This window comes from Mus pahari, chromosome 15, assembly GCF_900095145.1.
Source record: "Mus pahari chromosome 15, PAHARI_EIJ_v1.1, whole genome shotgun sequence".
Lineage (NCBI taxonomy): Eukaryota > Metazoa > Chordata > Mammalia > Rodentia > Muridae > Mus > Mus pahari.
Window position 1 is genome coordinate 46,898,684 of NC_034604.1, and position 14,804 is coordinate 46,913,487.

The following is a 14,804-nucleotide window of genomic DNA, read 5'->3' on the forward strand; positions in this document are numbered from 1 at the left end:
CAGAATCTTGCTGGCATGAGCATTAGTATCTAGGTTTGGTGGCTGATGATGGGATGGACTCCCGAATGGGGTAGTCTCTGGATAGTCCAGAGGATGAGTTTCTTTGAGTTTTATCGCTGCTAGAAAATGACCAACAATATGAACAGCAGAACAACTTCTAGCTCCTGTAACTAGAATGCTTTCAGAGTATGACCTGTGTCTTACCATGGGAAGCTCAGTGCCAAGAACAAGTTTTGGCACAGACGAAATGCTTAAGCACATTTCCTGAGAGTTCTGTGCATTTTAAATATGCACAGCCTTCTGCATACATCACAGAGTATATTAGAAACTCAAGGCAAGGTCTTTGTCCTCAAGGTAAAACAAAGACCACTACCCCAGTCTCTTCCCTCATCCACACTGTAAAGTATGCAAATCAATGCCATTAAGCCTTCAACCAAGAAATATTATATTTAATTGCTAATTTATGAAACAGAATGTATGCATATTCAGATGCAGAGTGCTCCCTGAGGTCCCAGAGAGGAAGAAAGGATATCTCAATAGATTTAAATAAAAAGAGAGACCCGGGCCAGTGGTTAGTTAGATGGAGAGGCTAGTGAAATGGCTATGACAAAACTTAAATGAATTTTTATTATATTCCTCTCCCTTCTGACTGCCCTTCATCGCTTCCCTCCCGCCTTCCTTGTCTGTCTGTCTGTCTGTTTTGCCTTTTGTGTGAGCCAGTATGGCTTCTATGTACAGGTCAGAGGACAACTTGCATGAGCTGGCTCAATTCTGGCTCTACCATGTGGGTTCCATGTCTCACTCAGGTCATCATGCTTGAGAACAGATGACTTACCCATTCAACCATCTAGCTAGCTCTGTAATAAAAAGATTCTTAAGCATTCAGATATGAATGCTCATGAGTTACACACTCATGTGCACACACATACATACACACACACACACACAAATGCAGCTCTCATCCTAAAGAGAATGAAATTATCGATCATATTCTCTCTTCCTGCTGCGGTTGTCATCAGAGATAAGAAGCCATGGCACAGCGCTACCCCATGGCCATGGCCATCAAAGGGACTACAAGGTGACTGTGCTGGCTGGTTTTGTGTGTCAACTTGGCACAAGCTGGAGTTATCACAGAGAAAGGAGCCTCCCTTGAGGAAATGCCTCCATGAGATCCAGCTGTAAGGTTTTTTCTCAGTTAGTGATCAAGGGTGATCAAGGGTGGGTGGTAGGGCCCAGCCCATTGTGGGTGGTGCCATCACCGGGCTGGTAGTCCTAGATTCTATAAGATAGCAAGCTGAGCAAGCCAGGGGAAGCAAGCCAGTAAGCAACACCCTCCATGGCCTTTGCATCAGCTCCTGCCTCCAAGTCCCTGCCCTGTGTGGATTCCTGTCCTGACTTCCTTTGGTGATGAATGGCAATGTGAAAGTATAAGCTAAATAAACCCGTTCCCCCCCAACTTGCTTCCTGTTCATGATGTCTAGTGCAGGAATAGAAACCCTGAATAAGACAGTGACTAAGAATGTCAGCCAGCCAAAGCTCAGCTGGTGCCAAGGCTGCCACATCAAGCACACCAAGTTCATGCTGGGCACGGTCTGGGAGGTGTGAGACTTTTGTGCTCCATGCTCTACGAGTGGCACCCAAGGACAAGGGCGCTCAAATTCATCAAGAAGAGGGTGGGCACATACATCTGCACCAAGAGGAAACAGAAGGAGCTATGCAATGTGTTTGCTTGCTGGCAGGAGGAAGGCGGTGGCCAAGAAGGACTGATGCTCCCTTCCCCAGGAAATGTTTGTGCCAAGCCCCCCCCACACACACACACACACAAGGAGTACCTTATGCTGGAGTCACATCGAGTAACCACAGCCTGGGATCACAGATTTAGATAACCCCACACTCCATGTTCCAATGTAGAAGCATTTTCTTGAAGTTTTATAGTTTTACAGAACAAAGTCATAAATCAAGGCAAGTGTAAGTAAACTGGAGGGTACATCAGAGAGGTGGCTGGCTATAGAGAGATGGCAGGAAGCCAGTGGGACTGCTAGATCAATAGATTCCTGTCACTTATTTCTTTTTAATCAGTTAGTCACAGGATGTTAGTTCTGACACACACGTGGGCAGCGATTGGCTGTTCCAGGATCTAAAGCTGGCCCAAGATGAGATAATAATATTCTAGCCTTAACATTCTGACTTCTGTATAGTACAGAAGTTCTAATCAGACAGTCTGTTTGGTGGCAGCTTCTTCTCCTTCACTGGTGACAAGTCTTGTAGCTGGAACGTGAAATCTCCTCTGTGGTTCATATGTTTGATCACTTAGTCCCAACTGGTGGTACCATTATGGAAGTGAGGTTCTGGAACCTTACAGAGATGGTATCTTGCTAGAAGAAGTAGGTATTGAGATTTTTATAGCTGGCCTCTACTACCTGCCTTCTCACTCCTTCCTTCCTCCAAATGTAGCCAGAAACACAGTAAGACAAAAAAATAAAAGATAAAAAATTAAAAATCTCCTACATATCTGCAGAGCACATCACTGCAGTTCCATGATCTATACCAAGCATTCTGTCTGGAATGTGTTTAGTATTTAAAAGTCCACTGAGGACTTCAAAGTGCCATGAGCAAAAGCGGGGTGAAATCTCTTCCTTGGCTGTACTAAAATGGGGGTCATTGGCTGGGAGGTGAATTTGGTAGGAAAACAGTTAAGAGTAAACTCCTGGGACCGTTAAGAAAAATCTCAGTATTTTGCAACCTTTCCCAAAAATAGCACCGAGACTCTGAAAGAAGGAACCTTGGAAGGAAGAACTCATCTTAAGCAGAAAAACAGCAGTTCCTTCTTACCAGTCAAGATCCTAGCATGCAAGGACAGTGTTAGACCCAGAACTGAAGAGGAGCTGATAATCATGTTCCATTGGGAGGAGGAAAATCAGTTGAGAGATGAGTGGAGGAAGAAGTGGGAGAAAGGGAAGCAAGAAGAAGATAAGGGAGAGGAGGTATTAGAGGAAACAAAAGCCAAGACAATCAAGTATGCTAAATAGATCTGAGAATTATGGGGAAGATAAACCACTAGATATTATTATTTTTTATATGATTCCAAGACACAAACTTACACACCATGCATGAATTTTCCTCTAAACTTGTCATGAGACAGTTGTTCCCAACATACTTTTGCTGTCTTCTCTGTTGTCACAATGGTGTTTCTAATGACCTGTCAAAGGAAGCGACAGAGCATCACCAATTGCTATGATAATGGTGCTCATTCAACAAAAATCACCTGCAAATCTAATGAATACTTTTAATGGATCTTGGGAGAGGATGAGGTTAGTTGGAACAACTCTAGGAGAACTGGTTTACAATGTAAATTAAGAATCAGTGGTGGGGGAATGAATCTTCCAAAGTGTTCTTATAACAAACGGAGCTATTAGTTCAAGTGAGCTTGGCATGACTTATCAGTAACCAGGCTAGTGGTCTTATAATGTATAGCTGTGGTAGATCTATAATTCATAGAGGTGGAGGTCTTACTTAGCCAAAAGAAATAAAAGAGGGGACATCCTAAGGCAAGATGTAGGTAGGTGATGGATGCTTTTAACACTACTGAGCCCCCGAGACTGGAATCATCTAACTTACAAGTACAACCAACAAGCATCCTTTAAGATCTCTAACATATGTGTCAAGCACTGCAAAAAAAGCATACTTGGAAAATTTAGGAAAAATTAGAGCTCGTAAACTCAGAATCATGGGGGAGAGGTGGAAGGGACAAAGCAGTAAAAGGATACTAAAATTTATAATTGGGAAAACGACCGCTAAAGGAAGATTCTTTGTCTATTGTGAGAAATAGGCATGTTTCTAGAATCAACAGCCACATCAGGTGATCTTGTAATGCTGTGTAGCAGAAGCACATGAGACACTAAAGAGTGGCTAGAAGAATCACTCTGCCCTAGACGCAGACTGCTGGATGTACATAGCGTGTCTATCTCTATAACGCAGGGATTTTGCACAGGTTCGTTTAAATCCTCCAGCCATTTCTATGTCTGCCCAATGAGATTAGTAATGCCACTTCAAAGTACAGTTGCTGGAAATTAATGAAATTACTCATGCAAAGAGTGGCCCACAGCAAGTGGCATTCTAGAAACAAATCATGGAGTATATTTTCATATATAGCATGATGGAGGGAATAGCACTGGGAGAGGGGGAGGGCCAGCACTGCAGAAGTTAAAGGGACACATGTCCTTGAATTATAGTCTTTGCAAAAGCTCCCCCATGGGATGCAGATGGGAAAGCACCCAGCAGAAGCAGCTGGGATCCATTCTCTCTGGACTCCCTCATCCCACAGCAGACATTTACATTAGCAAGCAGTTTCGTTCCTCTTGGGTTTACAGTTCATAGAGTGTCATAGTGGCTGATAGACTGCAGCTACCTTCTAATGAAATTTATACAATTATCTTAATTTTTTTGCTCAGTAAGAATTCACCGGACATGCCAAGTCTGAATAGTTTCTGACGGATGAAACAGCTTATTATTCCTCAAAAGCTTTATAGCATTCCTCAAAAAAGACCTTCAAACTTATTTGTCTATGTACAGGAGTGCCTGCTGTGTGGGAAGAGTCGCCAGTCTAAACAATGAAAGCAATTTAGGATTTATATCTTTAAAAACTTCAGACCATAATCATCCTCTATGACTAAAGCTCTCTTTCACTCCAAATGTTAAAACTACTGTTTGTTTTTAGCATAGATAAAAATACAAGAACAAGGGTGAGCCCCATTCATAATCCATGTTAGCCTTGCAGGGTCCATGTGTGAGGAAAGGATTTTCCTTGCCCTTTTCCCTTACAATTCATGGCATGTCTGACTTCTTGATTTTTGGGTCTTCTCTGGACTATGAAAATAACTAAGTAGCTGCGTACTAAGCAGAGATCAAGTATCCTTTGAAAGGGTTATTTGGCTTTTACATGATCTAACTGACAGAAAATGAAAATAAAAAGAAATTATTTAACTTGTTCCAAATGACAGCGTGTGACAGGAGAGAATCACATATGTCTATATATTTATTCATCTAGTTCTGTTTTCTGCATTAACCCTTAGTTGTCATCAGACAAGCCAATAGCCACTGGTAGAAGAGCTATTTGACCTCTGCCTTCCTCTTTCTCATCTGGTTGTTTGGTTCTAGGTCTTTCTTCAAATCTTAATCCCATTATCCTGTCAATCTCATATGTGAGCCATGAGAAACACTGAAGGACATTTGGTATTATATTTATGTGCATGACCAATTGACATAATAATGTCCCTTGATTTTTCCAGACATGACATTGAGATAATTCTCCATATATCTCATGTTTTTGTACATTTGACAAATAACAGACCTACTGCTCTATTTTCCAGATTATTTTTAAGGATGATTGTATGGTTAGTAATCTTGGAAGAGATGGTAGCTCCCTCATGAGCAGAGATCAGGGAGGTACTGTTGTTGAGAAAGATCAAGGTTCCCTGAGCTCAGGATCGCTATTCTGTAACAATCCATCGTGGCTTCAGGAGCATCATGGTCCTCCTCACACTGACCTGGAAGACTGGGGCTCTACCACCAGCACAGAAATATTTTTCTTACTAATGTGTGCAATAAGCTCTTCACCTCTGATTAGGAATCTATATCTTCTTCCACTAGTCATAACATTGTCACATTCAATGGACTTGCATGTAGGCTAAAACCATAGACTTTTCCCACTTCTGCGTGTACAATTCTCAAAATACCTGCTGATGAACAAAAGTCATGGCAATAATCTTCACACATCGACCAAGGCGCTCTCTCTCTCTCTCTCTCTCTCTCTCTCTCTCTCTCTCTCTCTCTCAATTTTTCAGAAACAGACTTGATACTATTATGCAAAAATAACTGCATTTAATCATGCTCCCTTAAATCCTTATTCTGGAGCCTTCTTAAGATGTGCCAAAATACCATTCAACCCTTAAACCACTTTCTAAATTTTATCATGTATCAAGGATTAAACCTCTATAAATGACTAGGGCTATTTGCGTTCAGCAAGAACATGAAATGTATGTGTGTGCTCCCATTGTAAAGACTGACTACTCAATGAAATACTCATTCATTTATCCAGATCAACTTATGTGTTAGTGTTAAACAATATTATTCACAGACATGAATAAAACAGGTAAGTTTCCTGATTTTAGGTAACTTGCCTTATGGAAGGGAAAATATTAAAAAACTATTATATAAAATACTTCACAAGTTATGCTACAAGGAAGATAAGTACTCAGAAATACTATAGAAACAAGATATTATATACAATAGGTCATTTTGGTCCTTGTCTCAAATATCAAAAGTTTCATAGATTAACAGGACTACAAACCATTTCTCTTCCACATGTTTGTGTGTGTGCCTATATGTGTGAATCAAGCAAACAAAGAAGAAATAAAGGCTAAATCAGGGGGGTGGTGACACGTGCCTGTAATTCCAGCACTGGGGAGTCAGAATCTGGAGGTTCTGAATATCAAGGCCATCCCTGATTACAAAGAGAGTTTGAGGTCAGCCTAGGAATAGATGGGACCTTGACTCAAAACAAAACAAAAAACAAAAAACAAAACAAAACAAAAAAGTTGCAAATGAAAGAAAAAAGTAGTAAAATGTATGTTCTTCATAAATTTACCCAACTAAAATAACACTCCCTGGAGTAAAAGTAGGTTTGGAGAAGGCTTACTTCTCCAAAGAAAGAAAACATTGTCTCATTGACAGTCTTGGAGAAGAACAGTTTGTTGGTTACTACATGGGAATTGGAAGCTGGAAAGTCTGAACACAGAAGAGACACGCTTCGCCTCCCAAAGCAGCAAAGCACATTTAAGCACAGAGGTTCTTTCACTTTTCCCAGGGACGTTCCCAGTAGGGTCCAGTCATCTGGACTATACTCAGATAGCTGAAGTCAGTAATGACAACCATTTAACATACTAATTATAAGACAAGCCCATTACATTTTGAAAAACTAAAACGACGGTTGATTATAACTTAGTAAATTTTTAAAAATCAGAAAAGCAGGAACCTATCAAGTTTCCTAGGTAATTCAATTTCATATGAATGTACATATACAACTTTAGCAGAAAACTCACTAAATAGACTGGGTTCCCTTATGTGGCTGGAACTATGCAGAATTTTCTAGTAACCATATCTGTCTGTCTTTCCCCTTCCTGCATGCTTGTGAAGAAGTGTAAGTTTGTACCCTTGGTTTTCTAAGTAGTTAATTTATTTGTATTTGGACTCTTCTAAATTATGCCCATACCTTGCCAAAACCTTTACTTTAGCAAAGCTTTGCCATAAAATCTGAGTATAAAAGGCTGCTTCCCAGCATGGATGAAGGAAAGATGAGATAGAGGCATTTGACAAAGTCTTTTTAGAAGCTATTATTATGTGCCAGTGGATTAAAGGAACCTAATCCAGTTGAAACTTTTCTTTGAAGGTGGTGCCAAAGAGGAATTTATTTTTCTTTGTAGCAATGCTACGACTTAAAATAACTTACCTAGTAATTAGGTACTTCATGGGAAAGAAAAGTTTCACTAGTGTTTGTGTTACTAGAGACGAAAGCAAAGAAGCCAAGATGCGGTAGACCAGTTCGCTTCATCCGTCAGCAATGGGAGATGTTTATCTGCTTCTCCTTGATCACTCTGTGTGCATCTGGATGAGGCCAAGGCTTTCTGCCAAGTGTGCAGAGCTGAGTCTTGCTAGTCAGAAAACCACATCACTTGCAGCTATTGCTCCTGGCTTGATGACCCTCACTCTGTAGCTCACTTTGAACAGAGATGGGGCAATATGAGTTTCTTGCTACTAAAAGTAAATTCAGTGCACCTAGGTGTAAGTTTCCTGCTTTCCTTTCGGGACCCAGTGATGTGAATACATTTTCTCTAACTCTCTCTTTCTACTTTCCTTCAACATTTTAATTTTATGAAGCCTTCATTCCCGTTACTGGGGTCAAATGAGAGGTTAAGGGACTACAGGAAGTTTTGAACCATTTCTGTGTCCTTGAAAGAGATGAGAACATGGGCACAAGATTTTTTGTTGTTGTTGTTTTGTTTTTTGTTTTTTGTTTTTTTGAACCACTTCTCTATCTTTATAAGGGAAGGCACCATGGGCCTGGTGCTTGAAAGGCCTTTTCATGTAAGAAGTGAACTTATCAGGATTTGGAAATATCCACAGTTATTTGTTCGGTTTCTTTCTTCACATCCAACGCTGGCTGCTTCTGCCATGTAACCACAAAATCTTGGTGTTTTCTGTAGGATTCTCGATATCTGCTGTTTTCCCCCCTTCAACAACCTCTTGCAAAATAAAGTAAACAACGGTCTCATATTGCATTAACGAAGGAACTTCTCTAGCTGGGTCCAGGTCAGGCTCCTGTGACCTAATATCACATTAAGATGGCATTCTTATCTATTTCTAAAAGAGTGGGTCAAGGGCATACTGCTTTGAGAACGTTGTGTTTTCTAAGTTGTTTCCACTTAGATGAAACTAAGACAAATATCTTCATCTTTAGAGAATTAACCTAGATAGACTTAAATTTTCCATTAACAAAATGAAATGTTATGTACCAACTGTACAAGTTTTGTGGTTGTGCATATTTTAATCAAGTGAAGTGCAACGATGCTGGATACTTTATTGCTATAAAAAGACTTTTACTCTGAGAACTGTTTTTTTTTTTAAATCTATGTCAGACTCAAATTGAGGAACTTTGAAAGTTAAAGGTAATTGTTTTTCTAACTTTAACTCTACTGTGAAGTATTTTATTTTCCTTTTTGGTAGTGGATAAGTGCATAAAAATATATTTGGCAGTTGTATTGGCTGGTTTTGTGTGTCAACTTGACACAAGCTGGAGCTATCACAGAGAAAGGAGCCTCCATTGAGGAAATGCCTCCATGAGATCCAGCTGTAAGGCATTTTCTCAATTAGTGATCTCTAGGGGAGGGCTCATTGTGGGTGGTGCCATCCCTGGTCTGGTAATCCTGGGTTCTATAAGAGAGCAAGCTGAGCAAGCCAGGGAAACAAATCCAATCAGCAGCAGCCCTCCATGGCCTCTGCATCAGCTCCTACCTCCAGGTTTCTGCCCTGTGTGAGCTCCTGTCCTGACTTCCTTTGGTGAGGAACAGTAATGTGGAAGTAGAAGCTGAATAAACCCTTTCCTCCCCAACTTGCTTCTTGGTCATGATGTTTTGTGCATCAGTAGAAACCCTGACTAAGACAGCAGTGTAAGTATAAAAGCCAATATGAAGTTGAGAACTTCATCTCTTCAGCCTAGATATGCTATACTCGGTAAACAGGTTTTTGAATCTATAAAATACTTAGTTACTTTTTTCAGAGTAGAATAATTGTCTCTGGTTGTGGTATAACAAATTATCCTGGTGCTTTGATTATTTTTAATTTGAACTTCATATTGGATGTTCTAACTATACAGAAGTTCATTGAGATGCATAGACTTTGGGTCTCATTTATTTCATTTAGTGGTGTCTTTATTTGTCAGTACTTCATAATGAAGTTTTAATACAGTAAAAATTTTAATACATCAAAAATATCTACGCAAGTGTGATTTATTCATCCCAGAGACTCATCAGATTCAGTCAGTCTGGAGAATCAGGATTATTTACAGGTCTCTCATTTGTTTTCTTGCTTTTATTTTTTTAAAGAGAGAATTTCTCCCTTTTAAAAAAGATTCATTTTTTTTTATTTATATGTATGAGTGTTTTGTCTGCCTGTATGCCTGTGCAGCACACATACCGTGCCCACAGAGGACAGAAGAGAGCAGTGGATCCTCTGGAGTTGGAGTTAGAGATAGTTGTGAGATACCAGGTAGTTTCTGGTACTCGAACCTGGGTCCTCTGGAAGAACTGCCAGTAACCTTAACTGCAGAAGCATCTCCCCAGCCCAGATATGCTATATTCAGCAGACAGTTTTTAAATCAATAAGATACTCAGTTACTTTAATCAGAATGATTTTTCTGAAAACATGAAAAAAAAATAGGATAATGGTCTCTGGATATGCTAAAACAAATATCCTGGTGCTTTGATTATTTTTCATTTTGAAGCATCAAATGTTGATGTCATAATGTGCTAGGTTGCTAGGAAAAGCCATCTCTAGCAACCTATGTAATGTGTCAAGTTGTTGGGAATTATGAAACCCTCCCTTTGCCTATTTTTGCCTAAGTATCTATACCAGTCAGGACAAATTGGGTTATAACTGTATAGACAGTCCCTAAGTCTCAATGGCTTAACATAGCAAAGTTTATTTACTACACATGCTGGGATAGACTGTGGTTTTGCTCCACAATGTTTTCTCTGATCCCAGACTAACAGAGCAGCCCCTGTCTCCAACATCTTTAGTTCCTTTAGGAGTGGGGCAGAGGAGGCATTGTGAACAGCCTCTTCTGTGTTTGCCGGTGAGAGTGTCTGAATTGATGGGTTATATGTCTGATTCTGTCATGAGGAAAGAGGTCAAATAACTGAGAAAGTGTGCTGCATGCTGCTCTAGAAATAAATAGTGATGATCTTAAACTTCAGAAAACAAACTGAAACATGTCCCTGCTAAATATAAAACACGCTAAAATGTTATTCAGTACCTACCATCTTGCAGAGCCTGTTCAACACTGGGAATGGGGCAGTAGACCAAAAACCCAAGCTCCACTAACTCTTGGGGATCCCATTGAAGGAATGAAAGGCAAGGGGAATAAATATGTTTTCTTGAAGAAAAAGAAAACAGATTAAAGGATATGTGTGGTCACAATGTTGGGACTTTAATTCAGACAGGATGGGTAGAGAAGTGTCTGGGAGATGTTTGAGCACAGAATTTAAAAAGAGTGGAGACTATTCCTAGTGATGGTGTTTGTGTGTGTGTGTGTGTGTGTGTGTGTGTGTGTGTGTGTGTGTGTGTTTGTGTGTGTGTGTGGAGGAGGAGACAGAACAGCAACTGTCAATGTCTTAAGGGAAGAACACAATTGGTCTAAAGTAAAGATAGGACATGATATCTTAAGGCAAGAACACAATTGGTTTGAAGTAAAGATAGGACATCCAGTGTAGACAGAAAGGAAGCAAAAGACTAGTTAGAACCCTTAAGACCATCAAAAAAGCATTGAATTTTCCTATCAATATACAAGAAACAATGAGAAGTATTTGAACAAAGAACTACATGAGTAGATTGCCATCCTAAGTTTGAATACAGACAGATTTAGAACAGAAGACTGGAGGATTATTGGCCAGGAGGACACTATGATAGGTCATTGAAGAAAATGGTGCTGCTAACTTGTACTAAGATGATAACAGTAAAATGGGCAAGCAATAGTCACTGAGACAGAGAATTGGCTAGATTTACTGGTGGGCTGTGTGCAAGTCTTAAAGAGAATAGACATAAAGCGCTAGGATGTTAAAGAGCAACTGGGAAAATTAAAAGAAAGTTTACAGAGCAAAGAACGCGGGACCGCTGAGGGAGTGACTCAGGTTAACTTTTGGACAAATGAAGTTTAAGATGTCTGGTTTAGATCCAAGATTGGACTTATGCATCTGGAGAGCGGGAGAGACTACAGGTGATGATGTATTGCCAGGAAGTCAAAGGCTCAGCCAATCACCTATGGTCTCGTGCCTACCCCTCCTCCGCCCACTGTCATCACCAAGGAAACCAGACGCGATAACCCGCCACCAAAGCTGGATTCATGGCAGACGCTCCGAAAGCGGTTTTGGGACCGTTGGTAGGGGCAGTGGACCAAGGTACCAGCTCAACACGTTTTTTGGTTTTCAATCCCCAAACAGCTGAATTACTTTGTCATCATCAAGTGGAAATAGCCCAGGAGTTCCCAAGAGAGGGATGGGTAGAGCAAGACCCAAAGGCAATCCTGCAGTCTGTGTACGAGTGTATAGAGAAAACATGTGAGAAACTTGGACAGCAGAACATTGATATTTCCAACATAAAAGCTATCGGTGTCACCAACCAGCGGGAAACTACGATAGTCTGGGACAAGTTCACTGGAGAACCTCTCTACAATGCTGTGGTGTGGCTTGACCTAAGGACCCAGTCTACTGTGGAGAATCTCAGCAAAAGTATTTCAGTAAGTAATAACTTCGTTAAGACCAAGACAGGCCTTCCAATCAGCACTTACTTTAGTGCTGTGAAACTTCACTGGCTCATTGAAAATGTGAGAAAAGTGCAAAAGGCTATTGAAGACGGCAGAGCTTTTTTTGGGACCGTTGACTCGTGGCTTATCTGGTGTATGACTGGAGGTATCAACGGAGGTGTCCACTGTACAGATGTAAGTAATGCCAGCAGGACCATGCTTTTCAACATTCACTCTTTGCAATGGGATGAAGAGCTCTGCGAGTTTTTTGGAATTCCAATGACCATCCTTCCCCGAATCCGGAGTTCTTCTGAGATCTATGGCCTAGTGAAAAGTGGCATGTTGGAAGGTGTGCCAATATCTGGATGTCTGGGAGACCAGTCTGCTGCTTTGGTGGGACAACTGTGTCTTCAGGACGGACAGGCTAAAAGCACATACGGAACAGGCTGTTTCTTACTATGTAACACAGGCCAGAAGTGTGTAAACTCTGAACACGGCCTTCTGACCACAGTGGCTTACAAGCTTGGCAGAGAGGAACCTGTCTATTATGCCCTGGAAGGTTCCGTAGCCATAGCCGGCGCTGTTGTTAGCTGGATAAAAAACAATCTTCAAATTATTCAGTCTTCGTCGGAAATTGAAAAACTTGCTGAAGTAGCAGGGACGTCTTATGGCTGTTACTTCGTCCCAGCCTTTTCAGGCTTATACGCTCCATACTGGGACCCAAGTGCAAGAGGGATCATCTGCGGGCTCACCCAGTTCACCAATAAGTTCCATATTGCCTTTGCTGCGTTAGAAGCTGTTTGCTTCCAAACCCGGGAGATTCTGGATGCCATGAACAGTGATTGTGGAATCCCGCTGAAGCATTTGCAGGTCGATGGAGGAATGACCTCAAACAAAATTCTCATGCAACTGCAGGCGGACATTCTGTGTATTCCGGTGATGAAACCTTTCATGCCAGAAACAACTGCACTGGGAGCCGCCATGGCAGCGGGAGCAGCAGAAGGAGTTAGTGTTTGGAATCTGGATCCTAAGGAGATGGCAAGTGTCCAGATGGAGAAGTTTGAACCCCAGATCAATGTCGAAGAAAGTGAAGATCGTTATGCCACATGGAAGAAAGCTGTGGTGAAGTCAATGGGCTGGGTTTTGACTCAGTCTCCTGATGGTCGCGACCCTAGTATTTTCAGCAGCCTGACGCTGGGCTTTTACGTAGTGAGTAGTATGGTGATATTAATTGGAGCAAGGTACATGTAAGGTGTCCCATAAATCATGCCTCCTTGTGGATTCCCCAATCGAGAGCTCTTTACCTAATGAAAGAATCCAGCAGTCGTTTCAATGTGATGCCACTATTTGGACTCTGCATTTGTTTATGTGCCCCTTGTTGCATGTATCTCCAAGAAGACCTGAGATGTGAAATAAAGAAAAAAAAAAAACAGCAGCAATATTGGTTTCTTTTTCTCTTTCTTTAAATATTGGCCATTTTCACTGGTGGTGACCAAGTGTGGGGCAGAATCGCTCCAGGGTACTAACATCCCCACCCATTTCTTATTTGTATTTTGCTCCTTGTGATCTTTGATGAAATTGAGATACTGGTGGGTCAGGGTTTATACCTCTGCATAACACATGCTTAAGGGTGGGACTTACTCCCCTACTACAATGATTAACTTTTTGTTTATAACAGAACCGAAATGCATTTTCTATGAGACCATATATGATCAAATATTCTATTGAGCTTTTATGACCTACTGAGCTTCTAATGCTAAACTTTGAGTCTTCTGCTTTCCTGAGATGTGTGTTTTCCTTCTTTCACTAGCATATTATTTTTCACTTATATTTACTTATATTTACTTTTTACTTTTAGTAAACGTATTAAATGTGCCTTGTAAATCACTCTCTGGGGTTTTCCACTTTCAAGTGAACTAATTCCCATTTCTTAATGTTGCTCTCTATCTTGCCATTAGGATCTTTTCAAATTTTATTTGACCAACTTTTAGCTGAAAGATATGTCACTATGGTTTCTGATTGTAGAGTTTGTTATGAGTTTATGTTCAGCCGAGTGAGTGAGTGAGTCATATGTTTGAGAAAATACTCTCTTTTGCCAATGAATGCCCCCATTTTCAGGCATTTTATTAGATTTATACATGTATGCCCATTTTCTAACCACTTGTGATTCTGAGAGCGTTGTATTAAAATCTCCTAAGCTGCCATCCTTTTCTCCCTGACTAAGTGCTTCAAAGTTTCACAGAGTACCTTCCCTGACTTTTCTTAGCCAGCTCAGAGATCTAGAGGGAGAGAGCCAGAAAGATGAGCCCCAAAGATCCTTGATTCATTGTCTTCCAGCATCACGATTTTTGCACCTCTAGATAAACCCAGATTGTGAGATTTGGCTAGACTCTCTAGAGCTAAGTACCCATAATCAATAAGCAAAGCAGCCTCTTTATATATGACATGATTATTAAGATTCTCTTAATCTGCAGAAAGATACTGTATATTCCCTAGGAAAAGTTAATTCTAGGCATTTATTTTCTTTCATAAGATACAAATTTGAAAACAAATGAGCAGATGACTTTGACAATCGTACTTCCTTTTTACACACACACACACACACACACACACACACAGGTATATAGAAATAGATATCTATCTATCTATCTATATCTATAGCTATATACATATATCTATATATATTTGATTTGTAAAGTCATTGAAATTTCCACAGCTTCGGAGACTTTTT

At 40.5% G+C, this 14,804-nt stretch overlaps 1 protein-coding gene across 1 annotated transcript; it reads left to right on the top strand.

Moving 5' to 3' along the window:
• The first annotated feature begins 11,637 nt into the window (after positions 1–11,637).
• On the top strand, positions 11,638–13,510 carry LOC110333379 (glycerol kinase-like). The gene has a single exon (XM_021214979.1). The coding sequence runs from the start codon at positions 11,675–11,677 to the stop codon at positions 13,322–13,324; it is 1,650 nt and encodes a 549-aa protein (XP_021070638.1). The 5' UTR covers positions 11,638–11,674; the 3' UTR covers positions 13,325–13,510.
• Positions 13,511–14,804: the final 1,294 nt, after the last annotated feature.